Source organism: Hypanus sabinus, assembly GCF_030144855.1.
Source record: "Hypanus sabinus isolate sHypSab1 chromosome 1 unlocalized genomic scaffold, sHypSab1.hap1 SUPER_1_unloc_1, whole genome shotgun sequence".
NCBI classification, from domain to species: domain Eukaryota; kingdom Metazoa; phylum Chordata; class Chondrichthyes; order Myliobatiformes; family Dasyatidae; genus Hypanus; species Hypanus sabinus.
This window is the reverse complement of record NW_026778903.1, coordinates 1,000,247-1,020,480: the sequence shown is the minus strand read 5'-3', so window position 1 is coordinate 1,020,480 and position 20,234 is coordinate 1,000,247. Positions and strand designations below refer to the sequence as shown.

The following is a 20,234-nucleotide window of genomic DNA, read 5'->3' as shown; positions in this document are numbered from 1 at the left end:
TATAAGGCACTCGTGAGACCACACTTGGAGTATTGTGTGCAGTTTTGGGCTCTTTATTTTAGAAAGGATAAACTGACATTGGACGTGGTTCAGAGAAGATTCATGAGAATGATTCCAGGAATGAAAGGGTTACAATGTGAGGAACTCTTGGACTGAATTCCCTGGAGTTCAGGAGAATTGTGGGGTGGGGGGGGAATTTCATAGAAACATTCCGAATGTTAAAAGGCCTGAATAGATAAGGATTGAAGGATGTCCTTTTAGAACAGAGATGTGGAGATATTACTTTAGTCAGAGGGTGGTAAAATCTGTGGAATTTGTTGCCACGAGCGGCTGTGCAGGCCAAGCCATTGGGTGTATTTAAGGCAGAGATAGATAGGTTCTTGATTAGCCAGGGCATCAAAGGGTATGGGGAGAAAGCAGGGGAGTGGGGATGACTGAAAGAATTGGATCAGACCATGATTGAATGGCGGAGCAGGCTCGATGGGCTGAATGGCCTATTTCTGCTCCTATATCTTATGATCTTATGGAGATTTGGTTCTACAAGAAGTTTAATTTGTAGAGACTTGTAATGAAATTACAAATGCTGGTATCTTTTTTTCCTGGGGTTGAAATGTAGAAAGGGTGTGCATTTAAGTTGAGAGGGGTCAAGTTCAAAGGACGCGTGCTGAGCCAGTTCTCTTTACAGGAACGCACCGGAGCAAATTTCCAATCCATGGAGCAGGACCCGGCAAATGAATTAGATTATGACCCATGAGAGTCTCAACTGACCTGCCAGGGCTGCACCTGTCTCCACCAGCACAGGCTCTGAGACAGAAGCATGACTGTTCAGACAACGGAGGGATGGTCACGTGACGTAGGGAGAAGGGGCGATACACATATGAACATACTTAATACGTTTAGTACTGCATATTGGGCTGAAAAGCCTGTTCCTGTGCTGTACTGGTTCATGTTATATTTAGATCAGAACACAGGAAACCATGTGCCCCCAACAAAGGGTGTGTAGGGCATGGGATAAAGTGGGATTCTGGAATATCAAACCCTCATGGTACATGCCTCCCCCCAGAACTTACCTGGGACGGTCTCACAGATCAGAGTGCCAGGAATCTGTGAGGAATTCCTCAGGAAGATGTGGCCATCAACCATACAGGCCTGTCTGATCTTTCCACAGCAGAGTTCATCTCCCTCGCCCCTGATGCAGAAATCCTTGAAGGACCCGCGGGAGTTCTCAAGGTTGTGAAAGTGCACCATCTGGTTCGCAGTCAGGGTGCAGGGGCACCTGTAGGAGCTGTTCTCGAAAAGGCAGGGGTAATGCTGACCTGTAGGGAGAACCGTGTTCCTGTTAATGGGATTGGGGGGGGGGGTCATCACCCTCACTTCCCCACCTTCCCAAGAACGTTCCCAGCATCAGCATCAGTGAATCTCCCTCCACACCGTCCCATCACACACTCCCGGGGTCAGACACAGAGTGAAACTCCCTCCACACCGTCCCATCACACCCTCCCACGGTCAGACACAGAGTGAATCTCCCTCCACACCGTCCCATCACACACTCTCGGGGTCAGACACAGAGTGAATCTCCCTCCACACCGTCCCATCACACACTCCCAGGGTCAGACACAGAGTGAACCTCTCTCCACACCGTCCCCTCACACACTCCCGAGGTCAGACACAGTGTGAGGCTCCCTCCACTCTGTCCCCTCACACACTCCCGGGGTCAGACACAGAGTGAAACTCCCTCCACACCGTCCCATCACACACTCCCGGGGTCAGACACAGAGTGAAACTCCCTCCACACCGTCCCTTCACACAGTCCGAGGGTCAGACACAGAGTGAAGCTCCCTCCACACTGTCCCATCACACATTCCCGGGGTCAGACACAGAGTGAAGCTCCCTCCACACCGTCCCATCACACACTCCCGGGGTCAGACACAGAGTGAAACTCCCTCCACACCGTCCCTTCACACAGTCCGAGGGTCAGACACAGAGTGAAGCTCCCTCCACACTGTCTCATCACACAGTCCCAGGGTCAGACACAGAGTGAAGCTCCCTCCACACCATCCCATCACACACACCTGGGGTCAGACACAGAGTGAAGCTCCCTCTACACCGTCCCATCACACACTCCCGGGGTCAGACACAGAATGAAGCTCCCTCCACTCCATTCTATCATCAACTTCTGGGGACAGACATGAGTCAGGTTCCCTCCACATCTCAACACGTACTTCCAGGGTCAGAGACAGAGTCAATCATTTTCCACACTGTGCCATCACACACACACAGGATCAGACATTGTGTGAAGCTCCCTCTATAACTGGGATGTACTTACCAGGAGCAGATCTGACCATGGATATACACACTCTCATGGACCTGAGGAGGAAGAAAGGTTAATTTGAAGAGTTAACTCAACAGAATCTGACAGCTGGAACTGTGCAACTAGCTGTACGTTCTCCCCCAATGTTTCTGTATGTTCTCCCCCAATGTTTCTGTATGTTCTCCCCCAATGTTTCTGTATGTTCTCTCCCAATGTTTCTCCTGCTCTTCAATATTTCTATGGGATATGATTTATGGGCAGTTTGAAAACAATGACCTCGGTAGAAACAGTCAATCTGGTGTTGTGTCGAACAAACTGTGACCTCTGTTCACCATCATGTACAAGACCATAAGATATAGAAGTAGGCCATTTGGCCCATCAAGTCTGATTCACCATTTCACCATGGCTGGTTCAATTCTCCTCTCAGCCGCAAAATCCTGCCTTCTCCCCGTATCCCTTCATGCCCTGAGCAGTCAAGAACTGATTGTTTAATTGTGTATAACGTACACTCATTTTTGTCTTGCACTGTCAAAACATTTCTTGCAACATACTGATCTGAAAATGTTGCAGATTGATCAAACCAGTCTGGCCGCTCTGCAGGACTCTGTATTGCAGTTAGTTCTGTTCGCCACGAGGTGGGGCTCGTGTCCTGTTCAGCTGAGAGTCCCGGGTGCCTGCGATGTGCTGCCAGGGATCGTGATGGAGGCAGATACGATGGAGGTGTGCACGAGTTAGGCAGACGTCCTCATTGGAGGGTGAGGAAGCTTTAGAGTGGGCGCAGAGGAGGTTTACCAGGCTGCTAGTTGGAATGCGCAGCGCGTCTTATGAGAGAACTCCGGATTTTCTCTTTGGAGGATGAAATGAGAGGTGACAGCTGACTTGATAGAGGAGTACGAGATGATAAGCCAAAGATAGAGACTTTTTCCCTGGGTGGAAACGGGCACAATTTTAAGAGAATTGGAGGAATGTTCGGGTGGGGAACATATCAGAGTGCGGTGGGTGCGAGTTATTCGTTGCCAATGAATAATGGGAGCAGACACAATTTTTTAAACGCTCTTCTTGCTCAGGAGCAGAGCCGTCTGAAAATGTGCCTACTTAACTCCAGGCTGATCACAGAACCGATTACAATGAGAAACTAATCTAGTAACTGGTAGGTCTTTGGACTGTGGGAGGAAGAAACTAAGCCGCACACACTACTTGCAGCCGGCGCCGGGATCGACTCGAACTGTAATGGCGTCGCGCTGACCGCTACGCTACCTAGACCGTGACCAAGACACGCGAATGTTAGAAATTGAAGGAAGGGGTTAGATTGATTTTGGAGTGGGTTAAAATCATCATTGACGGCCGAAACGCCTGTAATGTTCCGCGTTGTATGTTCTATCAATGCGCGGCGAGCGGAGGGTTATGGACGTAGAAGGATTGAAATTTAATTTGACACTTAATTTGTTCGGTGCAACTATCGCGCTAAACTTCTTCTTGTACCGGGCCGCTCTTTGTTTTATCTACTACCGGTCCGCAACGCAACACCTCCCGGTTTTCGATGGCCCGACCTGTCGTCTCCTTAGTGTTCCGCCCCCACCCCCACGTTCAGCGGTGACCATCTCCCTCTGGGTTATAAACCCCGACCAACGCTCCGCTCCTGCAGACTCGACACCCCAAACCTGGCTCCCGCTTCGGGAGCGCTTTCGGGGCACAATCGCATCCATGAGTCCATGGACAGAGGAGCAGATTCGGGCCATTTGCCCCATCGAGTCTGGTCCGCCATTCCATGATGGCTGATTTACTGTCCACCTCAACTCCATTACCCGCTTTCTCCCCGTAACCGTTAACGCGATTACTAATCAAATACCCAAGAACCCTCGCTTTAAATGTATCCCAAAAATGTTCCAAAGTTAGCGGTGGCAATGAATTCCACAGATTCCCTACCCTGTCTACAGAAATACCTCGTTTCTGTTCTATTCGGTGGCTGCGTTCTCTAGTCGTAAACTCCCACACTGCCACCTCTTCTTTCTACCCCTCCACCCTCGTCAACACGATTCATAGCACCGACCTCGTCTGCAACTCCAAACCCCACTAACTTCACCGGTTATCGGTTCCTCTCCCTCTCAGCGGCGGGGCTTCGTAAGTCCCGGGACGGGTACCCGAGTACATACCAGACTAGAACAACTCGGTTCCTCATCTTGAATCGAACAGACAATACGCTTGGAGCACAACGCCCTGTCTCCGCGCACACACACACACACCGCTGACGCGCGTGATTTCTTGTATCTTTGGGCAGGGTGTGGGTTTTACATCACCCTGTCCCCGCACACACACCGCTTATGGGCATGATTTCTTGTATCCGATTGGACAGAAGCAACTGAAGTTCCTTCAGGCCGGCGGCAAAACTCGGGACACATGCACACCTGAGAATATTCTGGATTTCACGAATTCCTTTTGCCCGCGTTTTCTTTTCTGAACAAAGTCAAAGGCAGGCATGCTCACAGCCAGTCAATGTTTAAATATTTACAAATTATACATGTTGCGCTCACAAAATCTACCGTTCACAAATTCTAAAGTTATACACATGTCGCTTGTAAAAATAGTGGGGTTCGCAAATTAAACATGCGATATACTCACATTGTACATCGGTCAAATGAGACCTGTACCTTTCACAAGTTGTGGCGTTCAGAAATATCAATTAATAGCATATAAAGGAAGATTTTACAAATTAGAGCATCCGTGTACCTTTCACAATTAAAACTTTCAGCGCTTGTGGCCTTCACAAAAAAAATCATGTAACTTTCATAAACAGCAACTTCCGTGAAGTATACCTGTAGCTTTTAAAGATTGTTGCGCTCCGCATTTGTAGTATTGTTAAGATGTACACGTAGCTTTCAAAATGTAACTTTATAAACCACAGCATTCACAAATTATACGCGTGGCTTTCAAAAATTACGAACTCAGAAGTAAAAACGTTATATTTTGCATATTTTAGCATTCACCAAGTGCACATCTCATTTTCATTTTCAATCTTTTTTATTGATCTCCCAGTGAAGAAAAAATTACAAATCAGAGAAGTTTTAACAAACAGATAATACAAAAGACGTAGAAACAGCAAAAAAATGTATATATTGTCAAAGTCAATTAAGTATGGTATTACGCTGTTGTATATATTATATACACAAGAAACCACAACTTCTCTTGACAAATCGTAAAAAAAATTGGAAATTTTATTGTGTAAGAAGGAAAAAAACCGCTAAACTAACCTAAAACAAAAAAAAAAGAAAGATTGGGCAGTCCATTTGAGGATAAAATTAGAAGAAAAAAGAAGAAAACATCCTTCCATTCACCTCCGAACCTTCGCGGATAAGGAAAACAGTGGGTGGATTAGAATCTTCCCAGTATAACAAGATAGTTCTCCTAGACAGTAAAGTTGAAAAGGTTGTTACATGTTGAGCAGAAGCAGAAACTCTACCTGCTTCCTCCAGAATAATCCCAAAAATTGCCGTGAGTGAGTTGGGTTGTAAATCCACACCTAGATGCCAGTTTCCCAGGTGCATTTAACCTTATCATTAAGCGACACGCAAGCATTCAATAACGGTTTATAAATAATAGCTATTAATCGTTTTTGAAATGGTTTGAGCTGAAAAATAGCATAAACCAAATTTAATGGCTAAGCCAACAAGGGGTATTTTGGTAAAAAAAATCACGTAAAAAATTCCTAATTTGTAAATATCTTAAAAATGTGTATTAGAGATATCATATTTATCCATTAACTACGAAAAAGACATTAAACAATCCCGTAAAAACAAATCTAAAAACGTTTTTATTCCGTTAGTTTTCCATGTTAAAAAAGCCTTATCCAGAGTTGATGGTTTAAAAAAAATTAGAATAGATATTACTAGAGAATAAATTACTAGAGAGTGGAAAATTATTTGATTCAAAAAATCTACGAAACTGAAACCAGACTTTTAAAGTACGTTTTAACGATAGGATTGAGAATTTGTTTACCTATACTGGAGAATGAAAAAGGAAGGGGAGCTCCTAATAAAGAAGCTAAAGAAAACCCCGCTACCGAATTTTCCTCCAAATGTAACCACGAAGGGCGATCCTGGTTGTCTATATCATGAAAGCAAAAAATAATATGACGAATATTAATTGCCCAATAATAAAATCTAAAGTTTAGTAAGACCAGTCCGCCATCTTTTTTTGATTTTTACAATAAAAGTTTATTCGCTCTAAAGCATTTATTATTCCAAATGTAAGTCAAAATCATAGAATCTATTTTATCAAAAATTATTTTCGGAACAAAGGAAGAAATTGCTTGAAATGTATATAAAAATTTCGGTAAAATACCCATTTTTATAGCATTTATTCGACCAATCAATGACATCGACATAGGCGACCATTTAGAAAGCGCTTGCTGAATATATTCAATTAGAGGGGGGAATTATACTTATATAGGTCTTTAACATTTTTAGTGATTTTAATACCAAGATAAGTGAAATAGTTTTTAGCATTAAAAGGTATTTGATCATAATAATCAAATTATTATATTATGTATAATAATATAATATAATATAATATATTTAATAATCAAATGATCAATTATTAATAGGAAATAGTTCACATTTATGTAACTTAAGTTTATATCCAGAGAAAATACTAAATTCTGTAAATATAGATAACATAAAAGGAATAGATTTCCTTGGGTCTGAAATGTAAAGTAATAAATCATCCACAAATAACGAAACCTTATGTAATTTATCCCCTCTTTTAATACCCTGCACAGAATTAGAATCCTTAAGAGTGAAAGCAAGTGGTTCCAAAACCAAATTAATTAATACAGGACTAAAAGGACAACCCTGATGGGTTCCTCTCTATAATCTAAAATAAGGAGATTTTCGATTATTAATTATAACCACAGCCACCAGGGCATGATAAATCAATTTAATCCAGGAAATAAATCCCAATTCTAGAATACTTATAAAAAGAAAAATCTTTGTCATTAGGGTGCTTATATCTCCAGATATCGACCAGGCCATATGCTAGTAAAAAAGAATTAATACACGCCGCTTCTTTAGTAGGAAGCGACGGATTGGTTGATGACCTGTCAATCGTTGGGTTCAAACAACAATTAAAGTCACCGCCCATGATCAACTTATAGACAATAGACAATAGGTGCAGAAGTAGACCATTCGGTCCTTCGAGCCTGCACCACCATTTTGAGATCATGGCTGATCAACTACTATCAATACCCGGTTCCTGCCTTGTCCCCATATCCCTTGATTCCCCTATCCATAAGATACCTATCTAGCTCCTTCTTGAAAGCATCCAGAGAATTGGCCTCCACTACCTTCCGAGGCAGTGCATTCCAGACCCCCACAACTGTCTGGGAGAAGACGTTTCTCCTTAACTCTGTCCTAAATGACCTACCCCTTATTCTCAAACCATGCCCTCTGGTACTGGACTCTCCCAGCATCTGGAACATATTTCCTGCCTCTATCTTGTCCAATCCCTTAATAATCTTATATGTTTCAATCAGATCCCCTCTCAATCTCCTTAATTCCAGCATGTACAAGCCCAGTCTCACTAACCTCTCTGCGTAAGACAGTCCAGACATCCCAGGAATTAACCTTGTGAATCTACGCTGCACTTCCTCGACAGCCAGGATGTCCTCCCTTAACCCTGGAGACCAAAACTGTACACAATACTCCAGGTGTGGTCTCACCAGGGCTCTGTACAAATGCAAGAGGATTTCCTTGCTCTTGTACTCAATTCCCTTTGTAATAAAGGCCAACATTCCATTAGCCTTCTTCACTGCCTGCTGCACTTGCTCATTCACCTCCAGTGACTGATGAACAAGGACTCCGAGATCTCTTTGTATTTCTCCCTTACCTAACTCTACACCATTCAGATAATAATCTGCCTTCCTGTTCTTACTCCCAAAGTGGATAACCTCACACTTATTCACATTAAACGCCATCTGCCAAGTATCTGCCCACTCACCCAGCCTATCCAAGTCACCCTGAATTCTTCTAACATCCTCATCACATGTCACACTGCCACCCAGCTTAGTATCATCAGCAAATTTGCTGATGTTATTTTCTATGCCTTCATCCAAATTGTTAATGTAAATGGTAAACAGCTGTGGTCCCAATACCGAGCCCTGTGGCACCCCACTAGTCACCACCTGCCATTCCGAGAAACACCCATTCACCGCTACCCTTTGCTTTCTATCTGCCAACCAGTTTTCTATCCATGTCAATGCCTTCCCCCCCCCCAATTCCCTGAGCTTTGATTTTACCCACCAATCTTCTATGTGGGACCTTATCAAATGCCTTCTGAAAATCGAGGTACACTACATCCACTGGATCTCCCCTGTCTAACTTCCTGGTTACATCCTCGAAAAACTCCAACAGATTAGTCAAGCATGATTTACCCTTGGTAAGTCCATGCTGGCTCGGCCCAATCCTATCACTGCTATCTAGATATGCCACTATTTCATCCTTAATAATGGACTCTAGCATCTTCCCCACTACCGATGTCAGGCTGACAGGTCGATAGTTCTCTGTTTTCTCCCTCCCTCCTTTCTTAAAAAGTGGGATAACATTAGCCATTTTCCAATCCTCAGGAACTGATCCTGAATCTAAGGAACATTGGAAAATGATTACCAATGCATCCGCAATTTCCAGGGCCACCTCCTTTAGTACCCTAGGATGCAGAATATCTGGACCTGGGGATTTGTCAGCCTTCAGTCCCATCGTCTTCTCATCACCGTTTCCTTCCGAATGTCAATCTGTTTCATTTCCTCTGTCCTTGGCCCATCCATGCATCTGGGAGATTGCTTGTGTCTTCCATAGTGAAGACAGATCTAAAGTACTCATTAAATTCTTCTGCCATTTCTCTGTTTCCCATAACAATTTCACCCAATTCATTCTTCAAGGGCCCAACATTGTTCTTAACTATCTTCTTTCTCTTCACATACCTAAAAAAGCTTTTGCTATCTTCCTTTATGTTCCTGGCTAGCTTGCATTCGTACCTCATTTTTTCTCCCCGTATTGTCTTTTTAGTTAAGTTCTGTTGTTCCTTAAAAACTTCCCAATCATCTGTCCTCCCACTCACCTTAGCTCTGTCATATTTCCTTTTTCTTAACCAATCTCTGACTCCCTGATGAGGGGGTGGAACAAACGTTCCATGAATACGATGACTCATGAAGGTGACTTGAAGGTGCGTAGGCCGGATGCTGTGATCCAGCGATTAGGATGCCCTCTGCTGTGCATCTGTAGAAACAGAATCAGGTTTCGTATCAACGGCACGTGGCATGAAATTTGTTAACTTTACAGTACAATGCAAAACAAGTATTAGAAAAGAACTCAATTACACTAAGTGTATATATAGGCATTAAACAGTTAAGTTAAATAAATAGTAAAAGAACAAATAAAAAAGGTAGTTAGGTACTGTTTCTGGGTTCAATGTAAATTCACAAATCTGATGGCAGAGGGGAAGAAGCTGTTCCTGAATCACTGAGTGTGTGACTTCAGTCTTCTGGACCTCCTTCCTGATGGTAACAATGAGAAGAGGGCATGTCCTGGGTGGTGGGGATCCTTAACGGTGGACACAAACCTTTTTGAGTCACCGCTGCTTGAAGATGTATTGGATATTACAAAGGCTGGTGTCCATGACTAACTTTACAACTCTCTGCAGCTCACTTCCATCCTGTGCAGTGGCACTCCAGCCCACCCCCCTCCAGACCAGACGCTGATGCAACCAGTCTGAATGCTCTCCACGGAACATCCGTGTATAGTAATCCTTTGTAGTAATCGTAGTAATCCTTTAGTCTTCCAAGCTGAATAAGCTTGGTCTATAATAGAAGGATAAAAAAAGCAATCGGATATAATAGGAATATTGAAAACAAACTGAGTCAACCCAAAAAATTTCCAAAATTGAAACCATATACGTAAAGTATGTTTAACTATCGGGTTGTCGATTCGTTTCGGCAATTTAGAAAGAGCAAAGGGAAGAGAAGCCCTAAAATAGAACCCAATGCAAATTCTTTCCAGGTTCCAGGTTCCAGGTTCTTTAATTTCCAGGTTCACCCAATGAGGGCTAAAAGATCCATCCCAATCCTTTAACCAACATATCAAGTATCAGATATTAACTGCCCAATAATAAAATCTAAAATTAGGCAATGCCAATCCACCTTCCTTCCTTGCCTTCTGTAAATATATTTTACCTAACCTAGGATTTTTATTCTGCCATATATATGAGGAAATTTTTGAATCAACATTAGCAAAAAAAGATTTTGGAATAAAAATTGGGTAAAATAACCATTTTAATAGCATTAATTTTAATAGCATTAATTTTTTAATAGCATTTTAATAGCATTAATTTTAATAGCATTAATTTTTAATAGCATTAATTTTGGAATAAAAATTGGGTAAAATAACCATTTTAATAGCATTAATCCGACCTATCAGAGATAAAGGTAGTGGTGACCACTTAGTAAACAAACATTTAATTTGATCGATTAAGGGTAAAAACTTAACCTTAAATAAGTCTTTATAGCTTTTTGTGATTTTAATCCCTAAGTAAATAAAAGAGTCATTAACTAATTTAAAAGGTAAATTTCCATAAATTGGAACCTGTCTATTTAAAGGAAACAATTCACTCTTATTAAGATTTAATTTATACCCAGAAAAATCACTAAATTGAGCCAACAATGATAAAACTGCAGGAATGGGTTTCTCAGGATCAGAAATAAATAATAATAAATCATCTGCATATGATCATTTATGTATATCTGTCCCACAATTAATGCCAAAAATGTTCTGTGATTCTCTGATAGCAATTGCCAAGGGTTCTAAAGCAATATCAAATAATAATGGACTAAGAGGACAGCCTTGTCTAGTACCCCGAAATAAACGAAAAAAGGGAGATCTTTGATTGTTAGTAAGCATCGAGGCTACTGGAGTATGATATATCAGTTTAATCCAGGAAATAAATGTCGGACTAAAATTCAACTTCTCAAGCTCATTGAATAAGTATGGCCATTCAACTCTATCAAATGCTTTCTCTGCATCTAATGAAATAACACATTCTGAAGTGGTATGCGAAGGAGTATAAACAATATTCAATAATCTCCTAACATTGATAAAAGAGTAGCGATTTTTAATAAAACCGGTTTGATCTTCCGAAATAATTTGGGGTAATACCTTCTCCAGCCTGGATGCCAGTAACTTGGAAAAGATCTTGGAATCTATATTCAATAAGGATATTGGTTATAGGATGCACAGTCAGCAGGGTCTTTATCTTTCTTCAATATTAAAGAAATGGAAGCTCTATAAAAAGATTGTGGCAAATTGCCCAATCTAATTGCTTCTTCAAAAACCCTGCATAACCAAGGAGAAAGAGTAGCGGAAAAACATTTAAAAAATTCTACTGTATACCCATCTGGACCTGGTGCTTTTCCAGAATTCATAGAGGAAATAACCCCTTTAATTTCTGCATCCATAATAGGAGTTTATAATATTGAAAGATCATCTGATGATAATTTTGGAAAATTCAATTTCCCAAGAAAATCACACATGGTATTACAATCATGAGGGAATTCGGAATGATACAGGGAGGTATAAAAATCTTGAAATGATTTATTTATCTCATCGTGGTTAACTGTCAGATCCCTGTTCTGCTGATGGATCTTAGTAATTTGACGTTTAACCGAAGCATTCTTCAATTGATTAGCTAACAGTTTACCCGATTTATCACTATGTATATAAAAATCAGATCTGGTTTTCATTAATTGATTTTCAATCGAAGATGTAAGTAATAAACTATGTTCTGTTTGAAGTTCAACCCTTTGTTTGTAAAGCTCCTTACTAGGAGTAATTGAATATTTCTTGTCACTCTCTTTAATTTTATCAACCAATGAAAGAGTTTCCACCTTAATGCGTTTTCTCAGACCAGTAGAGTAGGAGATAATCTGTCCACATATATATGCTTTAAAAGTGTCCCAAAGTGTTCCGCAAGAAATATCATCCATGGAATTAGTTGAAAAGAAGAAATCGATCTGTTCCTTCATAAATTTAATAAAATCCGGATCTTGCAGTAAGGTAGAATCAAATTGCCATTGTCTAGCACTAGAAGCTGTATCTGTAAATGTAATAGAAAGTTTTAATGGAGCATGGTCAGAGATGGCTATAATATCATAATTACAACCAATTACCGATGGAATAAAACAAGAGTCAATAAAAAAATAATCAATTCTCGAGTAGGAATGATAAACATGTGAGAAAAATGAAAACTCTTTGTCCTTAGAATGCCAAAATCTTCAAATATCAATAATTCCATTATCAGTCAAATCCATCAGTCAATTCCATTATCTGGGTTTCCTTAGTTTCCGTTCTGGCTGCTGATTCTCTTTCAGTTGGTAGATTTCAGAAAACCTGAAAAACTAAGGGGGGGGGAGAGAGGGAGAGGGAGAGGGAGAGGGAGAGGGAGAGGGAGAGAGAGAGAGAGAGAGAGAGAGAGAGAGAGAGAGAGAGAGAGAGAGAGAGAGAGAGAGAGAGAGAACAGGGTTTTAAGCTTTCAGTAGATAAACCACTAATTGTATGTTTTACTAAGAGGATGAATAGACGAGCACACAATTTAAAATGTTTGCTGTGCCACAAGCTCAGGCTTTAAGACTGTGTTGTGGTTACAGTAAAGTCATTTCCTGTTTCAGCTTCACTGGTTGAAATGGGACAATTACCCTTACAGTTGCGGAGTTTGTAATTATTGTTATCACAGTGGGTTAAATTGAGGGGGCAGAGTCATAATAATCCTGTTAAAAGTGTGTTGGAAGACTGTTGGGAACATGAAGGGTATTTTTAGTTTTCAGTGGTTGGATTCTCATCATGCTGGGTCTATGGGTTTGCTGGGTCATGCAGTATGTCCCATGGTAACTTTTTGGTAACCCCACCATGTTTTTTCCCAATGCCTATAGTTGATTTTTGGTTGCAAGATTTAATGGTCCAAGGATCCTGATATGCCCAAAAGACATTTGGTTCATCAATATGTTAAGGAAAATTATTGTGATATGTTAACTATTTGTACTGATGGGTCCAAAGATAGATTAACTGGGAATGTCTGGATTACAGGAACAATACACAAACAGCTCACTGATCATCTATCAGTGTATACAGCAGAATTAGTTGCCATCATTTTAGGTTTACAGTTAGAACCATAGAACCATAGAATATTACAGCACAGAAACAGGCCTTTTGGCCCTTCTTGGCTGTGCTGAAACTTTTTATTTGCCTAGTCCCACTGACCTGCATCTGGACCATATCCCTCCAAATCCCTTTCATCCGTGTCTTTCTTAAATGTTAAAAATGAGCCCACATTTACCACTTTATCTAGCAGCTCATTCCACACTCCCACCATTCTCTCTGTGAAGAAGCCGCCCAATATTCCCTTTAAACTTAACCCCCTTCACCCTTAACCCCTCCATGTTCCCTTTAAACTTAACCCCCTTCACCCTTAACCCACGTCCTCTTTTTTTTTTCTCCCCAAGCCTCAGTGGAAAAATCCTGCTTGCATTCACTCTAGCTATACTCAACATAATTTTATATACCTCTATCAAATCTCCCCTCATTCTCCTACACTCCAGGGAATAAAGTCCTAACCTATTCAACCTTTCTCTGTAACTCAGTTTCTCAAGTCCCAGCAACATCCTTGTAAACCTTCTTTCAACCTTATTACTATCCTTACTGTAATTTGGTGACCAAAACTGCACACAATACTACAAATTCGGCCTCACCAATGCCTTATACAACCTCACCATAACATTTCAACTCTTATACTCAATACTTTGATTTACAAAGCCCAATGTACCAAAAGCTCTCTTTCTGACCCTATCCACCTGTGATGCCACTTTTAGGGAATTTTGTATCTGTATCCCAGATCCCTCTGTTCTACTGCACTCCTCAGTGTCCTACCATTTACCTTGTATGTTCTACCTTGGTTTGACCTTCCGAAGTGCAATACCTCACACTTGTCTGTATTAAACTCCATCTGCCATTTTTCAGCCCATTCCTCCAACTGGTCCAGATCCCTCTGCAAGCTTTGAAAACCTTCCTCACTGTCCACTACACCTCCAATCTTTGTATCATCAACAAATTTACTGATCCAATTTGCCACATTGTCATCCAGATCATTGATATAGATGACAAATAACAATGGACCCAGCACTGATCCCTGTGGCACACACACCACTAGTCACAGGCCTCCACTCAGAGAATCAATCCTCCACTATCACCTCTGACTTCTCCCATTCAGCCAATGTCTAATTGGTGAAAGAAATTTGTCCTTGTAAAGTTGTAATTTGTTCAGATTATTTTTTGGCCTTGACTAGTCTTAAAAAAGGTCATTCTAGCAGTCGGTCAGATTTATTGCAGGAAGTTCCTCAAACTTCACTTCATATTCAAAGTATTGCTCTACATGTCTCTTCTTATGGGTCCCTGCACACAGAGGTGTTGAGGAGAATGCCCAGGTTGCTTGTCTGGCCAAAATAGCTGTTAAAAGTTCCTACCATTTACCTTGTATGAAACATTTGTATGCATTCTTTTACAACGTAAACCATGTAAGGTTGAAAGAAAGCAAATGCAGGCTGCACTACTAGCTTTGGGAGGTGATGGTTTTCATTTAAACACTTTACCAAATTATGGAAGTGGCTTTAATTTCATTCACAATGTTGTCTTACATTTCTTACCTTTTACAGGGCTTTATGGGGTAATTTAGTCTTCATCTGATAAAAGGAGCAGGTATTTATTTCCCAACTCTCTACAACACACTGCAGTCCAGTTGGTGGTGGTAATGCACCATTAGGTTGGGCTGCAACCGCCAGTAAAATCGGAAGAAGAGGTTCAGTTGGAGGTTCGAGGCTTGGCTGGGAGGTGTGGTGGCTGGTGTTGCTGGGAGATAGTGTGGGTTCAGGTCGGGGCGAGAATCTGGGCAGGGAACTGCAAATGGAGGATTCGAGTGAACGTGGGTTGGTGGAAGGAGGTTGGAATGAAGTTGAATCTAATCTGGAAAACGAAGAAAGGAACATAATATTGGAATATATTTGAAGCGATTGAGAGCAAGGGCGGGGTATATTGAAAAAAATACGGGAAGAAAGCTTCAAAATATTGTTTAAACTTGACCCGGAACGGCCTTCTTCGATCAACTACAGAGTTAAAATCGCCCATCGGGAATACAGATCATGCTCGTGCTTTAGGAGGAAGCGATGTGTTCATCATTTGTAGTGAGAAGGCATTCCGTCTGAAGACATTACTTGCAAAAGGTAGTATCTATGTTGCATAATGAAAATAGAGACATTAGGAGAGTTATCCTGGAGTTCTGGTGGAGATTTCGACAGAAGAGGTTCAATCTCATTTCTCGGGAGGAAAAGAGATTGCAAGTTGTCTGAACTGGGGAAAGGATGGGTAGTTTATCTGTACTGATTTATTTTGATGAGGTGAAGCTCCCTGATAAAGTTAGTTTGGGGTACGTCAGTTATAATGTACGAGTGTGTCCCACTTCCTCTTAAATGTTACAAATGTCACAGGCTCGGGAATGTTGCGGCAGTGTGTCGTGGGAAACTAAGATGCAGTAAGTGTGGCGGCAAAGATAAATATGAAGATTGTGAACGTGTAATGTTAATTGTTATAATTGCAGAGGGGAACATAGTGCAGCTATATCCTCTCTAGTGTGGCCCTTTATTGCTTCATAACATGATGAATGATATTTTCTCTGAGATGGGTGGCTAAATCACTTTTTGCAGATGATGGAGCTATGTGGATTAGAGGTAGAAGTTTAATTGTAACAGTATATGGAATGCAATTAGTGATTAATAAGGTCGAACAGTGTGCAAGTAGATGGGCTGTGAAGATTTTGGTAGCTAAAACACAAGTTATGTGTTTTACAGAGGATCAATATTGGGACCTGCACTTGGTTTGAAATTTGTCAAACTCTGGAAGTGTCAGTGATCAGATTATTTGGAATGTGGCTGTAGAATAACCTGAAGCACCATATCAGTAAAATAATTGATAACTGTAAAGGGGCATTAAATATCCTTGGGTCTATGTGGTAACTCCTGGGGTGCTACACAAAAATCTCTGTGGATCATTTATATCTGTTTAAATTGGTACTTGATTATGGCTGTGTGACTTATGGATCAGCTTCATCTTCAAATTAAAAATGATTGGATGTGATACCAGCTCGGGCTTTAAAACTGTGTTAGACCATAAGACCATAGAAATAGGAGCAGCAGTAGGCCATTCAGCCCATCGAGTCTGCTCCACCATTTAATCATGGGCTGATCCACTTCATCCTGTCATCCCCACTCCCCTGCTTTCAGTCCTTCTCCATTGATGCCCTGGCTAATCAAGAACCTATCTATCTCTGCCTTAAATACATCAATGACTTGGCCTCCACAGCCGCTCGTGGCAACAAATTCCACAGATTTACCACCCTCTGACTAAAGTAATCTCTCCACATCTCTGTTCTAAAAGGACATCCTTCAATCCTGAAGTCGTGCCCTCTTGTCCTAGAATCCCCGACCATGGGAAATAACTTCCCGATATCTAATTTGTTCAGGCCTTTTAACATTTGGAATATTTCTATAAAATTCCCCCTTCATTCTCATGAACTCCAGGGAATACAGCCCAAGACCATTCCTCATGCAGTAACCCTTTCATTCCTGGAATCATTCTCATGAATCTTCTCTGAACACTCTCAAATGTCAGTATATCCTTTCTAAAATAAGGAGCCCAAAACTGCACACAATACTCCTAGCGTGGCCTCACGAGTGCCTTATAGAGCTTCATCATCCCATCCCAGCTCTTATATTCCAACCGCCAGAAATGAATGGCATTCGCCTTCTTCGCAACCGACTCAACTTGCAGGTTAATCTTTAGGGTATCCTGCACAGGGACTCCCAAATCTCTTTTCATCTCTGCATTTTGAATTCTGTCCCAATCGAAATAATAGTCTGCCCATTTATTTCTTCCACCGAAGTGCATGACCATACACTTTCCAATATTGTATTTCATTTGTCACTTCTTTGCCCATTCCCTTAAACTATCCAAGTCTCTCTGTTTCCTCAACGTTATCGCTCCTCCACCTATCTTTCTATCATCGGCAAATTTTGCCACAAATCCATTAATACCATGGTCCATATCATTGACATACATTGTAAAAAGTAACGTTCCTAACACCGACACCTATTGGTATCCAGCAGTCAGCCAGAATAGGACCCCTTTATCCCCACTCTTTTTTCTGCCGACCAACAATGCTCCACCCCTGCTAGTAACTTCCCTGTAATTCCATGGGCTCTTACCTTGCTACGCAGCTGCATGTGCAGCACCTTGACAAAGGCCGTCTGAAAATCCAAGTGCACCACGTCTACTGCATCTCCTTTGCTTGTAATTTCAGTAGGTTTATCAAGCAGGATCTTTCTTTCAAAAAGCCATGCTGGCTTTGGCCTATGTGCCATAATCTCAAGCCTAACAATCGCTTCCAACAACTTCCCAACCACTGATGTCAGGCTAACAGGTCTATAGTTTCCTTTCTGCTGCTTCCCATCCTTCTTAAATAGCGGAGTAACATCTGCAATTTTCCAGTCACCCGGTACAATCTATCGATTCTGGAAAGATCACTGCAAGAGAGCTTCCGCAATTTCTGCAGCTACTTCCTTCTGAACCCAAGGGTGCATTCCATCAGGTCCAGGAGATTTATCCACCCTCAGCCCATTAAGCTTCCTGAGCACCTTCTCAGTTGTAATTTTCACTGCACAAACTTCACTTCCCTGACGCTCTTAAATCTCTGGTATATTGAAGACATCTTCAAATGTGAAGACTGATGCAAAATACGCATTCAGTTCCTCTGCCATCTTTGCATCCAGCGTCATTTTGTATTAGTTCTATATCTAACCTCGACCCTCATTTACCCTTTATATACTTAAAAAAAACTTTTAATACCTTCTTTGATATTAGTTGCCAGCTTCCTCTCATAATTCATCTTTTCCTTCCAAATGACCTTAGTTTCCATCTGCAAGTTTTTAAAAGCTCCCCACTGGCTTCCCACTGGCTATCTTTCCCACTGGCTCTGGCTTCCTTGAATGTCTTCTCTTCTGCTTCTACTTTGGCTCTGACTTCACTTGTCAGCAATGGTAGTCTCCTTCTTCCATTCAAAAATTTCTTCTTATTCGAAATATATCTGTCTTGCTCTTCCCTCATTTTTTGCAGAAACTCCAGCCATTGCTGCTCTGCTGTCCTTCCTAGTGTCCCTTTCCAGTCAACTTTGGCCAGTTCCCCTCATGCCATTGTAATTTCATTTATTCCACTGAAATACCAACACATTAGATTTTATTTTTTCCTTCTCAAATTTCAAAGGGAACTCGATCACACTGTGATCACTGTTCCCTAAAGGTTCCTTAAGCTTAAACTCTCTTGTCACTTCCCAACCATTGCACAACACCCAATCCAGCACAGTCGATCCCCTAGTGTTCTAAAAAGCTATCCCTTAGACATTCTACAAATTCTCTCCCTTGAGTTCCAGTACTAGCCTGGTTTTCCCAATCCACCTTTATGTTAAAATCCCTAACGATTATCATGGCATTGCCTTTCTGACATGCCTCTTCTATCTCCTGCTGTAATTTGTAATCCACATCCCGGTTGCTGTTTGGAGACCTGTATACAACTGCCATTAGGGTTCTTTTATGCTTGCCATTTCTTAATCAACCCACAGAGACCTTCTAATCTTATGTCATCTCCTTCCAGTGATTTAATATTATTTCTTATACTCAGAGCCACACCACCCCCTCTGCCAACTAACCTGTCTTTCCGATACACCGTATAGTCTTGGAGGGTCTGCTCCCAATGGCAGCCATCCTTTCGCCAAGTTTCAGAGATGGCCACAACATCATACTTGCCAATCTGTAGCAGAATTTCAAGATCGTCCATTTTATTTCTCATTCTGCGTGCATTCAAATATAACACTTTCAGTCCAGTACTTGTTGCTTTCTGTTTTAACTGCACCATGTCTCTGTTACCCTGTAATACATCCCACTGGCTGTGATTAAGCCTCAGCATCTGCCAAATTAGTTTAAACCCTCCCTTACAGCTCCATTAAATTTGCCCGCAACAATATTGGACCCCTTTGGGTTCAGGTGTAACCCGTCCTTTTTGAACAGGTTGTACCCCCCCCCCCCCCCACCCAGAAGTGTTGTGGTGCAGTGAGGTCATCTCCTGTTTCAGCTTTACTGGTTGAAATGGGACCATAACCCTTACAGTTGTGGAGGTCGCAGTTAGTGTTAACATACTGGGTTAACTTGGTGGGGCAGAGGAATGATCACCCAGTTGTTGGAAGACTGTTGGGAACATCACAAGAAGAGTGTTTTCAGTTTTGGGTGGCTGGGATCTCATCTCACTAGGAATATGGGTTTGCTGGATTTTGCAATATGCCCCACTGTCACTTTTTTGGTAACCCCACCCTGGTTTTTCCCCAATCACTTCAGTTGATATTAGGTTGCTTGTTTTAATGAAGTCCAAGGATCCTTGTATGTCTGAGAGTCTGTTGGTTAAGGGAAATTATTGTGATATGTTAATTACTTTTACTGATGGATAAAAATATAATTAAGCTGGGACTGTTTGTGTGGTTATTTTTTGTGCTAGAATTACAGGTAGCCATAAAGAAATGTCTTACTAATCATTTATCAGTATGTACAGCAGAACTGGTTGCCATCATTTTGGGCTTACAATGGATTGAAGAAATTTTTCTTTGCAAAATTGTAACTCTCTACGCCACATTGCAGTTCTGTCAGTGGTGTTAATGCACCTTTGACTTTGCAGTTAAAAGTCAGAAGAAGAAAGATGTTCAGTTGTTCAGACCAAACATCAGAATGGGGAGGGAATGTGAT

At 41.5% G+C, this 20,234-nt stretch overlaps 1 protein-coding gene across 1 annotated transcript in view; it reads left to right on the top strand.

Annotated features, from left to right (window-relative positions):
- The first annotated feature begins 9,499 nt into the window (after positions 1-9,499).
- Positions 9,500-20,234, top strand: part of LOC132385358 (heat shock cognate 71 kDa protein-like) — a 44,583-nt gene continuing 33,848 nt past the window's right edge. Inside the window, exon 1 of the mRNA XM_059957397.1 lies at positions 9,500-9,523. Within this exon, the coding sequence (XP_059813380.1) occupies positions 9,500-9,523 (24 nt within the window). The remainder of the gene's footprint in view (positions 9,524-20,234) is intronic.